A 16,510-nucleotide genomic window follows, 5' to 3' on the forward strand; every position below is an offset into this window, starting at 1 on the left:
AACCCAGCATGTCCCGCTTTCCCAGAAGAATGACCCCCTTTGGTCTACTGCAGTTCTTGAATTTTTTTTCTAGAGTGTGATAGAGCTTCATCAGAATGCATAAGAGCATTGCTTATGCAAAGCAGTCTCCAGTCTAGCTGCTAACCTTCTGTGTTGGGGAAGAAGGAAATGTGGCAACTCCTGACTCACCTCTCACGCTCAACTCAGGTACCTGAGTTACAGATAGGGGCAGAATTGCCACTTCATTCTATTCTGAAACATTTATCTTGCTCCATCAAATGTAGGAGGATTCTTGGCTCCCAAGAAAGGATTCCAGTTTCTATTCACTTAAAAGTTGCCCCTTCTGGCTGTATTTTCAGAGAAGGACATCCACAGACTGCTCTCATTAGATAATAAACAAACTCTAACATAAACATTAGTATACTTTTTGTAAGTCCAACTCTGGCTCTATTCCTAATAGTCTAGTAATAATTATCCGTCATTCTGTATTTCTACTGTTACTTTTAAAAATATATTTCACGCTTAATGATCTGAGGGCAGTTTTATTCAACCTATTGCAATAGAAACAATTTTTAATTTTCCTTTGGATGCCAGCCTTTAAAGTTGAATGATGTTTTAATTATTGCAGATGATAAAAAGACAGCTAAGGGTTATTCTGTAAAGACTTCAGCCCAGTGCTTTACAGGGTGTCCAAGAAACTGTTTAGCAGAAGCATCATGTTTATATAGAACATCTATGATAAGTTGAGGCAGTTGGTAAAATAGATTTGATACAATAGAAACCAGAAGAAAAGCAGTTGCATAGCATGCCTTAAAAGTGTATATGATTAAGCAAGGAATCTCACCACATATGCTTTGGAAAATGTAAAGACATAATCCTAGCCTGACATGGGCCTGTGCAGCTTTGCAAACACTCCTGTGTTAGGTGACTGGAAGTATTAATGCCACACAGACCTTTCCCTTGTTACCATCAGTAATCCATGTCTACGGAATACAAGGAAGAAAATGCCTGCTTGCTTTGTTTGTTTTTGTAATTGTAAATTCAGGTCTTCTGTGGAGTTCCTTTAGTGTCACAGCAAGACTATTACTTACTCTTCCTATTAATAGTATAGCCTGAAAAATTAAGCTTTTGGGATGACAGAACTATCAGATTGATGAGTTCACCTAATAAACCCCCATTAAGTCTTAAGCTGTCAATCCTGTTAACTGGCAAAACTTTCTCCTACAGAGCCACTGCAAATTTTTGCTAAAACAGTAATATTTACTGCACAGAGCATATAATATCTGCCACAGATTCCTTGGAAAACAACATTAAAAAAAACAACTGTGGTGTTACGGATACTTGACATGCTTGATGTTAGTGACTGACTATTTTCAGTACTTTCTGCATGAAGCCTTTATGTGCCAAATAATTCTGAGAATTTCAACAACAGTGACTAAAACCAGCTTGAGTCCATAACCACATCAGTGGCCTTTCCTAATTACTATTTAACATCCTTTACCAAACTCCTTAAGGTGGTTTCTTTCCTAGCATTAGTTCTCTTTGTCTTCTGCTAAATGACTTGGCCTTCCTTGCTGTCCAGCTCGCTAATTGTAGCTCTCACAGTCTGCTCTTAAAATATATCTGTAAAATACATTAATTCATAGAAGGGAAAGTATCTCTTATGGTATAAAAGGACTATGTCATATGTGATACAGGTGACGAAAGAACAAAACTGAATTGTTCCGAGACCTGTAAAATGAGGACAAAATGCTTCCAAAATAAAAAGTATTCAATATTAAATATATATGTTCACTGTATGTCCATGCTTTTGTTTCAAATGAATGCTTTGTTAGTGGTGGTGTTTATATATTTCAGTTAAACAAAAGTTCTGTGACTTGAGGCATTTGCCAGGACTACAAATTTGATTCATGAGAATAGATATGGATCAGAAGAAATGATCAATCCAGTCTGGAATTTTATTTCATTTTATTATCTCCTGGAGGAACTGTAATAGTGGAAAATTAATTCTTACAGCTACCATATAAGGTTCTCTGCTTTCCAGGGTGAAAAGCTGCCATTTGTGTTCACTCTTTTTTAGGACAAATACTGTAAGCCTGGTGGGAATTGTGATGAATAGAGTGATCAGAATTTGTCCTTAGAGCCGCACTCTAAACACAAGAGGAAAAATAGGAACCTGTAACACTGACCAAGCAAAACTTATTTTTAAGAATCATTGCATCTGTGGTGTCAAGAAGGATTCATACAGAGTCTGTGGTCTCTGTGTAAGCTGCAGTACAGTGTGGACAACGCAATCTTTGAAGTAGCACTGTGAAAGGCAAAGGAATTCAAAGAGAAAACATGAAGAGTTCGGTTTTGCACAACCTGTGACTATGTTTCCAAAAGTGCCATATCCCAGATGTGAGACTTTCTACAACATCAGGTCATTACGTTTGCAAATATGGATGCAAAGAGCTGCTATATAGTTGAGTTCACTATTGGTTCTTTAAAGCACTATAACACAAAAGCAACCAGCTTCTTGGCACAGCTGTGCCAAAACCAGATCATTGGTAATGAACTGGTTACAGAGAATCTGAGTGAGAATAGGAACACAGTTCTAAGGCTACAGCACTTTTGCTCTGAATTTCTTCTCCAATCCGTCTTATTCCAGAAAGAATTAATTTTACTATATGATCTTGCCAGACAACAAATGAAAGAGGCAAAATCAAGGATCCACTCAGCATTTATCTGCAGACAGAAAGATGCGATAGAAATACAGAAAAGGCAACCTCTATGCAGCCTCTTCTTGAGGATTGCAATCTGTGAGAATCCAAAGCAGCACTGCTGAGATATATGGTTTCTTTCCAGCCTTACTGCTCTGGCAAGACTAGAACAAGGCTCGGTCACACATAAGCCCTGAAACAATTTGACATTACAATGGGCCCAACATCTCATGTTCAGCTAAGAAGGAAGGAAAGGGTTAGTGAATTAAAAATACAAGCAAGCAACCCTATGCCATGTAAAAGAGATTCAGGATGAACCATCATTAAAATCAGAAGTGGTGTGGAATGTGTTCCATGATGCTTTTATTAAGGCCTCCAGTTCAGATCCTGAACTCCTTGCCCTCTACAGAATTTCTGCTTACATCAACAAAAGTTGTGTATGGCAGAGATCTATAATCTGTCTCATCAAAGGTGAATAATTTCTTTACACTGCATAAAGCTATAATTGAATCATTTGCTCTTGAAGGATCAGATATTTCACATTATCATTTAAGGCCTTTTATTTGTAGGAAAGGAGCTAAATATGCAAACCTCTACATCAGAAAGATACTTAAGAACATTCCTAACTTTAAACATGGAAGTTAAAGTGAAGAGGGCTACTAACTGCTTAAAGTTACATGTAAGTTTCTAGACACAGCCTAGAAGGTTTACTGAGCTTCTGAGTTAAACATTCACATAGAAGGAAATCTTTCAAAGTAGTTCTTCAAGGGGAGGAAAAGTTAGGTATATGTGCAACACCACCTCACGTAAATGTATCTCTATTGACATAAACTTATTCTTGATTTGTCCTGATGTAAACAAGCTCAGTATCAGGCTCAATCTCATTTTAGAGAATTCAAAAACAATGTTTAAATAATGCTCTTAACAAATTATACTGTCCATGAGCAGTAAACAGTAAACACCTTGAGCACGGAACACAGCAGCAAGCAAAAGTTTACTAAACTAACGCCCAGTCATGTTTAAGCAATCCACCACCCAACCAACCACAACCACATAACAACTGTAATAAATAGATCTGAACTTTTTCCACAAGAACTAGAGGTATCCATAGGGTATTACTGGCTAGCTGTTTCCCCACCTTACTCCCCAGCCTTGAGGTTTCCAGCTCTGAACTACTTGTTCCAAATCTTTTAATCGCATTATTTCCAACAAAAATTTTCAGAGAAATTGTTTAGTCTGAATGTCTCTATATGAAATAATATAAACAGCTAAACAGCAGAACATGTTGCAATCCATGCTCGCATCTTCAATGCAGAAAGAAGGTACCAATAACAGTTCTTATGCTGTGGTTTGACCCAACCACTCCCAGGCTCGAGCACTTTATAACTAGACCAGAAAGGCAACTTTAACTTCTTATCCAGAGGAAACCAACACAATGGCCAGGATAAATATCTCCCAGCTGCAACTCTATTTATTTTTTTCTGTTCTTCATGTTGTTATTGATGAGATACCCTAAACATGGGGTATCTTCCTTTATGAGGGACATGAAACAATACAGCAATAGAGTTTATTAGCAAAGGGTTAAGATCTGCTTCACGTTGTGAAACTGTCAGGTATTTATTTAGTCTTCTTTGGCCCTGGAAAATGCACTTCTTTCCATGTACATTGTCCTAAGCAGTGAAATTATGCTTTCTGGCCTCTTAATTGAAAGCTATAATTTTTTTCTCTTAGCTGTTTTGCCTCTAAGGTACACATGAGTCTAGCGCTCTGCTCTGATTAATACTGAACACCTACTGTGTTCACCAAATAGCTCACCACTTTCCTGCTAATAGTTTAAATGAATGAATATGATTAGGGGTCAGCAGGCTGGACAGGCGACCTTGCTAATGTAGATCTGTCATCTTTATTTTATCAAGTTGTAGAGTATCTTCAGAGGCAAGCACAGCTGGAAAGCTGTGTGCCACCACAGTTTCCTCAGCACATGTGCTTCTTTCACCTTTAGATTGGTGTTTGCATCTCCTCTTGCTTAGAGGACATAAGTGCTTCAGAAGCAATCTGATGAGGGCATCAGGAAAATAGCAGAGGGCACTAACAACCTTAATAAAGCTGAAAGACGGATTTCAAATTATGAGGGCCTATGTGTCTATGTCGAGTTCGTGGAAGTGAAGGAAGAAACCCAAACATATTAGCAGATTTTTAAAAACAATCCTACAATCCAAAGAAATGTGAAAACAGGTAGGACATCTATCTCTACATCCATGTGCTAGCTTTTATTTATTTTTCAAAACTGTATTATGTCTCCTTTGAATATACACTGCTATCTATGTTTTACAGCTATTTTTGCAGTATAGTCCACCTGAAAAGTTAGGTGCAGTACCACACATATTGTTATACTGTATATGCCAGCTACCTTGAGTTTATTAGAAAATGTAAGGGAGTGTCCAAAAGATTTATACGTCCTAACAATTCACCTCTTGGGAAACTGCAATAGCTTTTGTAGCATCATCTGTGAAATGGATTTGATTGATGTATCAAATTTCCTTAGGTCTAGAATCAGCCTGACTCCTCCTGCCCCTGGCAGATTATGAAATACCTGGAGTACAAGCCATCTTGAATGTCTTCATGTGAAATGGGCTAAATGGTGTCTTGGAACATCTGTTCCGGGAGCTCCTCCAACGGAGATTTCTTTCTATAACAGAAAAGCTTTGTGAAACAGTCTTTGGGACCCAAATACCTGAAGCGAGCTCTTCTCAGGAGAAAATACTTCGGTTTGCCTTGCAAATCAAATGCACCCTTCAGATTTCAATCCAAAGGTTCTCAGCAGTTGCCACCACAGAGAAGGGGCACTCCAAAAGTAGCCTTTTCTCTTACTCCTTCCCATTTGTATTGCAATTTGCAGGTTAGATTATCATAACACAGGTCATGTATCTGCCCTTTCTTTCTGAGATATAAGGGAAATCGGAAAGATTCATCTTTCCTTTAGTAGTGGTGCTGAACATAAGGGCTTCTCAAGTCTGTTCATAGATAGATGGATAGATACCTGTTTTTCAGAGACATTCAGTACATTTAATGGAAATTTAAAGAGGATATGCCGGCCACTGCTGGGGAATTTTAAGCATTAATTTTGGTTCAACGGATTGTGTACAGAAATACCAGCACAGAATTTGGGACTCATCTAAAAAAGTTTAGTTTTTTTTTCTTTTTATTTTAAACTGGTATTTTGAGATTTGTACGAATGTTTCTTTAGGATACATCTGTATTTTCCAAGTCCTTTAGTTTATCAATGACGAGGCTAGAAAGATGTGATTTTCAAAAAGGCCGAGATGGTTTCAGTGAATGTCCAAATATTTTCAGTAAGAACGGTGTACCTATATTACCAGTGTATTATCACTTTCTTTTAACAAAAAGTATGGGCAATGAGATACCAGTGAGGTACTTGAGTTTCCCAGGATTTACCCTTTTCTAACAGAAAACTGAATTTGGTCTAAGAAACGGTAAAATACCTTACCTTCCTCTTCTCTTCCCTTCCCCCCACTAACTCCTGGCTCTGTAGTCCTATACTTGCTGATGGAATTCTTCTGTCACCAATACTTATGATTTTAACTGTTTTGTCCACTGAGACTATAGTTACTTATGGAATTTTTCTGAACTGCTATAATCTACAGCACAAGTGACAGAAACTTTTATGAGAACTGTGCAGGCATCCTGGTGTCCAGTGGCTAATTCTGCATTTAGTTTCTAGGGATAAGAACACTAAGGCACATTCAGACTTCCTGCTAAGGTGCTTTAAAAGGTAGGTGGTGGTTTACTACAGTGTCTACATTGTAGTGAGCAGTGAGTGACTGAGACAACTAAATTAAGAGCTGACAGACCTAGTTTTCCCATATAGTCAATAGATAAAGGCAAGTGCCATATTCAGACCACGTAGTTTTAGAACCCCTAACTTTGCACTTTGTTTCCCTGGAAAATCAACAGTCCAAATTCCACCAGAGCTGCTTATGTTATAAGTGGAAGAAAGTGAAATGCCAGGATCCCTACTGAAATCAATAGGAAATAAACTATCTAAAAAAATCTGCTTTACTGATTAGCTTCTAGACCTCACCAAGAATGAACTGTTATCACTCTCCACTCCTTGGCATAGACATAAGGAACTCCATACTACCTTCCTCATTAATTGCTAGTAACTCTTTCTTGTACATCAGCTGTGCTCTAACCGGGATTGTTGCATAGTGATTACTATGTTGATTCTCAAATGATCATGAAATATTTTTCTTATAAAATTCTATTATCACTTTTCCCATTTTATAAGTATTTTTTCTTAATGACTAACATTTGACATAGAACATATATATATTTATTCAATGTATATATGTATTATTACTGGAATAGCATAGGATCCTAAGACAAACTTGACATATGTAAGTTTTAATTCCATGTAATATGCAGAGCAGCTAATACAGGTACCTCTGTAAAATTTCTGCAGTTCTTAACCACAGCCTACTATATATGGAAGGAAAGCAGTCAAAAAGCAATGTCAGCCTCTGTAGATTAGGACCGCTAACTGCATGTGTAACTGTGTTGGAATAAGTAAACCACTGTGTTTCATGATGATAGTAAAAGTAAACTGAGCATCAAGCCTGCTGGCTTGCCAGAAGCAATTTTTTTGAGCTCTTGAGTTTTGCTTATTTTTTTTTCCTTTTATCATTTTTGATAGTGTAGATTCAAAGATTTTCATGTCAGCTGAAATCACAGAAGCAGTTGCACCATAACCTAAGAACCAACAAACTCAGTCACCATTATCTCTTAAAGAAACTGCTAGACATCCTGCACTTGCCCATCAGGATAGCAATAGCAGTTGCACATCAGCCTGATCTAACAGCTTCTCTTCCAGGTTCTGAAACAGCAGAGTTCCCTGCAAAAGGAAAAGGCTTCCCTGTTGCATCAAACTCATATAACTTTTAAGATGGCAATTTATGCTCTACCAATTTTGTTGCCAAATTTAAGCAATTGAGGAAATGCTACAGGTTCGGAGAAAATGCTTATAGCTACCCAGCTGGCCACCATCTTGCCCAAATGGAAAGAATACTTCCAAAGTCTTTCTATAGGATTTAAGATCTGACCTTACAGAACGCTGAAACAAAAGTCATACAACTTTCATACCTGGTTCCTAAGAGGAATCCAACTGAGGAGTGCTGAAAGCTTTTCTTATATTTTTATTGGTTAGAAAGGTGAATCTACCCAACCAAAAACGTGTTCCCTGGAAATGGGAACAAAATACTTTTTAGATAGCTCATTAATTTTTGCATGATTCTTTCATTTCACCCCAGTGCATTATGATGTCTGTCATCAGCATATGGACTCTTGAGTAAATGGACACTGTTTACGTATTTTGAAAATACTGGTTATATAGAGTCCAATATCCCAAAAAAGAGAAAGATGAATAGGTTAATCACATTGCTACTACATTAATTTGGTTACTGCCAGTGACCTGTCTGTCTAAATGGCATTTCTGCCATGGTATGATAACCAAAATATATGAATTTTAGAAGGACTTTATCTATGTAAACCTCTCACTCTCTGTATTTTTAATAGAATCAACTAAAGTACACAGCATTCAAGTCTCAAAGAACCAAAGTATATTAAAATAGTTCATTCTGAATAGTTTCTTGGAGTAGAGGGAAGTATGGGGCAAAATTTTCAAAGGGAAGAGGCCCAGTTTTGCTCATAAAAATTATCTGCAAACTTGTGACAGCATTTATGTGGGCAACCATTGACATTATATAAGCAGATCCAGCAAATACACTTGCAAATGATCAGTACAGGCACCCAGCTGTAGCTGATGCTTTGCTTGTACCTTCGTGAATATTCTCCTGGTAACTGCATGCATTAATCCACTACGAGGATTATATTATATGCAAGTATTTTTAGCACAAGCACACCTCCACCCTCCTTGTTTGAAATGTGAGTGCTGGTGTATTAAAAAATATTTGGAAGACAGACTTATTAAAATAAATGTTACGGGAACACAGTGGGGTATATTTTCAGTGTGGAGCAGAAAGATTTAACTGCATGACTTCCATTAGCTTTAATGAGAACCACACAGCTAAATCCTCACACACCACACTAGAAGATTAACCCAGAAAACACACATTGTTTACTTTTTACTAATACTCTGATTATTACCACGTTCTTCCTCCTCCTCCTCTTCTTCCTCCTCCTCTTCTTCCTCCTCTTCTTCATCCTCCACATCTTCACCTTCCTCTTCATCCTCCTCTTCTTCCTCTTCGATCTCCTCTTCTTCTTCTCGATCTATCTCCTCATCATCCTCCTCCTCGTCACCTTGCTCCTCATTATCATCAGAATATTCCTCCTCTTCTTCATCCTCTTCCTCTTCTTCCTCTTCCTTTTCATCCATCTCCTCTGTTCCATCAGTTTCATAGCACTCATCTACCGAAGAGTTGTCTGCTTTAACCACAAAGGGTTTTCTTTTTGGGGCTGGTTCTTGGGGTTGCTTATCTTGTGTTTTTCGTTTTTTTGCCAAAGGACAGCCATAAACACTGTGCAAAAATAAAAGATGCAAATTATTATACTATCCTGCAGATTTCTGTAGATCAGATTGTATAACTCATGTCATTTAGTCGTATACTCTAATTCTACACCATGATTAGCTGCTGTTCTCAAAATGCATGTTTTCAAACTAAAAAGCTGCTTAGGCAATAATGACCAAGGGGGAGGACACTTACAACACCTGTGAAATTGCAAAAAACTATTATTTGCCTGAATGTGTCACACATACATGCCAGCATAACAGTTACAGAACTAATACAAATGTGGTTTTCCTTTTCATTCCTTTCTCTCTTCTGTGCGTTACACTCTTTTCTAAGGCAGCTGAATATAGTTAAAGAAAGAGCAATCTCATCCAACCTGTTAGCTATCAGTACAACAATCAGGAATAAAGCAATGCTTCATAATTTTGTAATATTCAGTAAGGTTTTGATTGTGTGCATTTAAGATATGTTTCAATGCTATTTAAATAATGAAAATACGACCACATTCTTAACACTGTCATTTGTCGTTATTATTATAAATGATGAATTACTCTTAAATTCTCCACTGCTGTGCTCCATTATACTCTGCAAGGCTGGATAAATGGGAAAGCAAGCTCTCCAACACAACCGAAACCAACAGTTTTCATGGCCAATGTTGGAAGTGTTCTCACATTGAAAAAAATCAAACAATAAACAAAATCCTTTGTCAGTGAAGGAAGTCAAATTTTTCATAGTTGCGTACCACTTCCTCGTTGATCATTTTAATGCACTGTAACATAAATAGCATTTCAGAGTTCTGGTCTTCTACCAGAGTAGCCACCTGTTTCTCAAAGGTCATATAACCTGGGTTTGTTGAATGTGATCACCCTTGTGTAACCCTTACAACCTCCTACACAGAGTGATTGCACACACAAATTACTTTTTGTTTAAAGAACTTCCTCTTTGAACTTTTTTATTCTGTGATTACAAATGCTACTCAAGTTACATCGGTTTTTAGTCCCCTTCCTGTGATTAACTAGTTTTGGGGCATTTAAGCTGTTCATTCTAGCCCCTTCTGCATATCTACTTATAACTTCCTCTTTTACATTGTATTTTTGTTCCTTTTATTCCCAATTAGAAAACACCGAGGATCTTTACAATTTTCTTCCACTCTAATAATGCTTCATGTTCTATTGAGAGACCACTGAAAAATAGACGGTTTCACTGCATTTAGTACTCTTTAGACATGCTCTTTGCATCTCATGCTCTTGATTTTCGTCTGATTTAATTGCATCCCAGCAGCTATGCAACCCAGTAACTTACACTGCTACTTAGGTAACAAGCATTTTATTTAAGTGCCTAACCATTTTATTTAAGTGCCTAACTCAGCCATTGTCTTACCTAAATTTTAAAGCACTTGTTCACAGGAAGGCAGACTCTGTCTGCCTGGCACACACATATCTAAGGAACGTATACAGTCACAAATTCATCATGAAGACCTGCTAAGGAAGACCTTCTCTGCATAACACAGACACCTCTCTCTGTGTGTAGGGACTATAGGTGTCTTTAAAGTCTTACTCAGTGTGCCTAAACTGAACACCTTCCTCCATTAACACTATTAAGAAATATTGAATAAATTTTAAGTACCTCCATTTAGCCAGATTCCAATCCTCCTCATCTGGAAGTGGGTATGGGGTAGTAGTCCTAACAGGATATAGCTTCCAGACACTGACACCAAAGTCAAGGCCTAACGGTGCAGGCTAGAGGGGGAATAGACCTACATCCTCCAGATCCCAGGACCATGCTCCATCCAGCAGGTCATGGGGCATATCCTGGGGAAGAGCATCCTCTTCTAGGAGGTGAGCCCCTGTGCAGCTGGCTGCAAGAAACTCAATCTGATGCACAGCAGGCAAGCAAAAGCCCAAATCTTCACTAATTTAAGAGTCCTAAACCCGGGAAAAGAGGAGGCCTAAGCTTCTGGTGTTTTCTCTTTGGACTATACTTGTTTCTATCCAAAGATGCTTCGATGTAAAACCTATAAATACGGTGGAAACCCTTGTGCCTAGGTCACCACTACTGCTCGCTGCCAAATGACTGTCCTGCCTCTTGTCCTGTGAGTCTTCCTCTTGTTCAGGACCCAGCTGCTCAGAATCAAGAGGAAAGGTGGAACATATTTTCATGGAAATATCGCACATCATAACAGTCAGAGCAGAAAGAGGAATTCAATCTCCATCAGTCTGGACAGTGCCTAAAACCTAGGGCAAAAGGGAAGCACTGTTTCTTGTAGTTCTGACCATACCAGGTTTATTTTGGCACTCCCCCTGGTGCTATGGGGGTTCAGGAGCTGTCTGTTTAAACTGTCCATATGGAGCTCTGAGAGAAGGCAGGCGAATTTTTCCACAGAATTGGAATTTCAGAGTGTGTGTAGTGCCCAGGGAAACGGCTAGATAATTAGGGAGGAACCTCTTTCATTTAGGTGCCTGACAGAGGCTGCATCCTGGAAAACAGGAGTGGGTCACAGCCTGGGGCTCAGGCAGCTTTTAGAAACTTGCATATCAGTTCAATGGGATTTAAGCAGAGAGGATAACATTTATTGAATGCATGTGTCTTGCTTTCTTGATTTCTGTTCCTTCTCTTTGTGATGCATATTACCCTCACTATAGCTTCTTCAATGCCATTATCATTAAATGATATTTTCTCAAAATCCTGATCTTTATTTTCAAAGATGTGAGTAGGCTTAGCCCCAGCAATCCCCAGGATTTCATTTCTTCCTCTTATTATAACCTTCTTAGAACACTGTAAGAGGTAAAGATGACACTTCAGGCAGCTCTGAGCTAAAACCACCAAGGCTAAAGGGCACCAGTAGATGTGAAACTGTGAAAATTTTTGGCCACTGGAGATGACGCAAACTTGAATTTTGTCACACTAAAGCCAGAACATTAAGCCCACCCTGCCCCAATCTTTGTTCGGTTAAGAACACTGAATACTTGCAAAAGTTTTCATCTAGTAATGCCCGGAAACAATCCCCTTTGGAATTCACAATCGTCTGGGAACTGAGGAAGAACACAGTAGGATAACAAATACATCTATTTTGTTTTGAACTGTTTAATTTTTGTATTTGGCATCTAAGTATAACTGTATGACTTTCTATAAACAAATTGTTGGTCAAAGGTAGAAATAAATTGTTGTCATTGCCATTTTTTGGTCATCTTTCATCTTTTTTTCTTGGCTTTATGCTTTTCTACACAACATTTGATAATGTTCGTGAGAATCTAAGACATTACTTGGGATTCAGGGCCCCTGGAAAATGCATAACTGGCAATGGAAATCAATGCCAGTTAGCTGCCTGATTGGCTTTGATGCTTTTATAAATCACATTAAGTAACTGTTTGCAACTCAGCTATTCAAGTAAAGTTGTGAATTTGACTTTAGCTTTTCACTTTATTTATCTGTTCTCAGTGCCTTTACTCATAGAATTAAAATTGAAGACACATCAGCAACTAACAGAAACAAACATTTGTATATTTTAAGGGTTGTGTCCAGCACTACGGACTTGGAAACATGTCATTTTTCCAAGGAAATCAGTTATGTTAGTTAACCCCAACTCAGCTTTTGTAAACTCTTTCCTGATTAGTTTGTACCAATGTGCTGCCCATTTTCTCTACAACCCTGAATTTGGTTTTGCCTGTGCTTGGATTTATAGTTTATAAAGCTATCATTGCATGGGTTTTTCTTATAAAATCTTGAAAATACTGTCTTGCACTGACTTCCTTCTGCTCTTCAACTATATACCTCATATAGCTTATATATACCTCATGTACTATAGACTTCATAGTCCAAGAGAGTTAAAAAAAAATCCAAGTCTTTCAGAAACCTGAGAAACAGGCCACCAGACCTGAAGCTTACTGTTTAGCTGCCCTATTTTCTTCTTTTTCTTTCTTAACCTGTTCCGCTCTCATACTTTGTTTCATTAATTTTTCAGATTCTGCCTCCAGGATGCTTCTCTCTGTTTCTGGCAGGTTCCCTGTGGTCTCTCCAGCGAGCACACCGAGGGGAAGGCAGCGCCAGCTTCCCAGCAGCTTCTGCCACTAACTTCCCCACCCGACCACATACGGAGATGACAGTCTCTCCCACTGACCTCTTGTTCCTTGTATATTTGTGAAATCTGTTATTGTTTGGCCTTGTAGCTTCTGCAATTTTCTCTCCATTTCCAATTTTGGCTTTTGTGATCATCCCCTTATTTGCTTATTTTTTAGACTTGTTTATCCCTGCTCAAAGTGATGACCCCATTGATTTATCTGTCTTGTATGCCTTTATCCGTTCTTTTATTGCTTACTGTATTTCCCTGGTCAGCTGTGTTTGTCTTATTTTCCTCTCACGCTTCAGCTCTCTTGGCTTTCAGCAGAATATATATTTGGGCTTCCTGAAACCCACTTTTGAATATTCCACACTGCTTTGCTGTGTGTCTCAGTCATCTCTGGTTTTCAGAATCTGTCATGAATAATTCTTGTGGAGAGAACGTTGTTGAATTTCACAGCAATAAGCTCCAAGAGGACATATAGACATTAATAATTGAAGAAATGGAAGAAATAATATATGAATTTATACTCCTTAGTTAGAAGATGATTGATGGTATTTTTTTAACTCTCACGCAATTTTTCTTCATTAAAAAACATACGATGCTACTCACTGATACATTCAGTAGGACCTTTCTTCAGGAAATACATATTTCTTTCACAGAGTTGAACTTGATTTTTAATATATTTTGTTACTAATCTAATATAATTTTCAACATAATTAGTATGGGTATTATTTCTAAGCTGTAAAAATTAAACATATCTCCTTAAATATATATAGTATAGGACCAGAGAAATACAAGGGATTTTCTAAATCAGATTACTGATTAATATTCTCCCCTCCATGATATGCCAACTCACGCATCAAAGGTGGGACATGACACCTATGGCTGGAGGACACTTCCCTCTTAGAGTGTCTTATTTCCCTACATGAATAAGAAAGAGACCTTATGTGACTAATAAAGATTCAGTCAACTTTAAATACCTAGTTTAGATAAAGTGATTCCTATCTGCTATGTTTACCAGCCTTCTTTTTTCATTTGTATCTCTTTTGTATTGAATCTATTATTTCAGAAGCCTCGTGCTATAAGATCCAAGTCAAGAAAAATAAGATAATGGCAATATTATGCTCTAAATCTGAATAATATTATTTCTTGGAGGATTGTTACCTTTTTTTTCCTCTTTTTTTTTTTTTCTTCACATTAATACTTTGAAAAATCTTGTAAAATGCTTTTTCAATCTAAAAAGTGTCCCCAGCAACAGTGCTTTCATTCTTTCTTTTTTTCATGTGAGAATTTAATTTAACATAAACCAAAACATTTGGTAGGTAATAGAATCTAAAAATTTACTATATAGACACCTAGTGAGGTTATCAAAAACATTTAATGAAGCACTTAAGTATCTGAAGTGGCACCGAGGTGGAATTTTATCATATGCAGTTGACAGCAAATTAGGAAGAAACTGCTTGGAAGCAAATTTCTGCTGAAGGCTTCAGGCAGAAAGTTCCCAAGGCACTTACACTTGTCCCACTGGATACCGTATTATTTTTGCTTTGGACTAGATAACTTCCAAGTCCATATCTCCAGATGAAGACTTTTAGGGTACTGAGAAAACTGGCATTTTGCAGATAAGTCCTCTAAAAAATTCCATCTTCAAAGAATGTGTAAACCTAATTAATTTGCATAACACTGAATCCTATTAAATCACTCTCAAAGCAGTGACTACTTTTAGCTTTAAAGGGCTGATACTATCAACTGATAGCAGTTGACCAGAAAATAAATATTTGGATTTAACCAAACCCTACAGCTTGAACTCCCGGCACTCCAGGAGGATGCCCTTCCCAGCAGACTATGCACTGTTAGGAGGAAGAGCTGGCAGCACTCCTGTTGAAGCTGGACCATTGAATTGATAGGAATGAAAGAATCAAATTCAGAAAGAGAGATTGACTTCAGCCTAGCGATTTGCCTACTCAACTGCAAGAACAAACTCCTTCAGCTGAGGACAATTTTCCATTCATATTTAAATTAGTGCTTAAAGTATGTCAAATAACTACAGGAATGAGCAGCAAAACCAGTGGACAGTGATAACTGAGGCAGTAGAGTCACACTTCTTTGTGGGAAATTATTTTTGCTCTCTAAGCCACACTGGTCAGGAATCTTTTCAACCACACAAAAGTCCCACATAATGCCTGTGCATTATCCTAGAATATGAGAGGTATTGAGTCAAACTTTCCCAGGCTGTGAAAGGTAAAGAACTTTGCTGGGTATTCTAACCACTAAGCTATAGAAGAGAAAATGGGAAGAGCAACAAGTCAAAGTTCAAGAAGGACATGGAATTTTTTGAGCTTTTATTTCATGGAGTTGGCTAATTGCAGCTTACAGGATAGAGCTAGGACACACTGGTTTTGGTGCTTCCAACCAGCTGGATTAAAATTCTCTGTGCTGGCAACCTGCCTGCTATGAATCCCAATCTAGAAGACTAACTTACCCGAATCTGCTTTCCAGGAGCCTGCTGACAACTGAGCCAGAGCCCTGAATACTGTTCCAGAATCTGGCATGCTTCTTGCAACCATTGCACGGCCAAGCACCATAGTATCTAAGGCCACTTAGAGAATGACTGCCCTTACCCCTGTCTTCTCAGTTGGAGTTAGGCACCAATCCAGAGTCAGTGCTTTGGAAAATCTGTATTCCCATCCACATTTTACATGCGTAAATATTTTTGTAAAAGTGGGCCCAAACTACTATGTTTTTATCTATTTAAACTATAATTAAAAGTAACTAATACCTTTTAAAATACGCTAAACCCGTCTCCACAATTCTGCTGTATTTCAGACTTTCCCATGAGCTTCTGCTTCTGATTCAATAAATCAGATTATTATAAGCAGGAAGTGCTTTTATGTGTGCAGTGTCAAAACACACCATCTTTACTTCATTTATTTGTACCGAACAGAAGTTTGTTGACTTTTCAGATTAGGTATGTATACAATAGTATTTCAGTTTAGTGAAAACTATTAATTTACCTGAACAGGTACAAGCTTGACTGATAGGAATGAGCGAAATATAGAGCATTCTATCCCTTTTTTCCTTCTGGAGTTTCAAATATTTGTGTACTGCATTATGGAACAGTAAGAAAAATTACAAAAGTGCCCAGAAGCATGCTGGATCTCAAAAGATAAAGGTAGAAGACGTAATATTTTCTTCACAGA

At 37.9% G+C, this 16,510-nt stretch overlaps 1 protein-coding gene across 18 annotated transcripts in view; it reads right to left on the minus strand.

Annotated features, from left to right (window-relative positions):
• The window catches only part of MYT1L (myelin transcription factor 1 like), a 317,451-nt gene that overhangs the window by 91,349 nt on the left and 209,592 nt on the right, over window positions 1-16,510 (minus strand). For 13 of the 18 annotated variants that reach the window (XM_087775981.1, XM_087775982.1, XM_087775980.1 and 10 more), the window contains one exon: window positions 8,886-9,259. In XM_087775981.1, the coding sequence (XP_087632107.1) occupies window positions 8,886-9,259 (374 nt within the window). Of the gene's footprint in view, window positions 1-5,295; window positions 5,337-8,885; window positions 9,260-16,510 lie in introns of those variants that run through there. The other 5 variants (XM_087775991.1, XM_087775983.1, XM_009466375.2 and 2 more) reach the window with 2 other exon arrangements.

The sequence above is a fragment of the Nipponia nippon genome, unplaced genomic scaffold, assembly GCF_047370975.1.
Source record: "Nipponia nippon isolate SJK-2023a ecotype South Korea unplaced genomic scaffold, ASM4737097v1 scaffold_4, whole genome shotgun sequence".
Lineage (NCBI taxonomy): Eukaryota > Metazoa > Chordata > Aves > Pelecaniformes > Threskiornithidae > Nipponia > Nipponia nippon.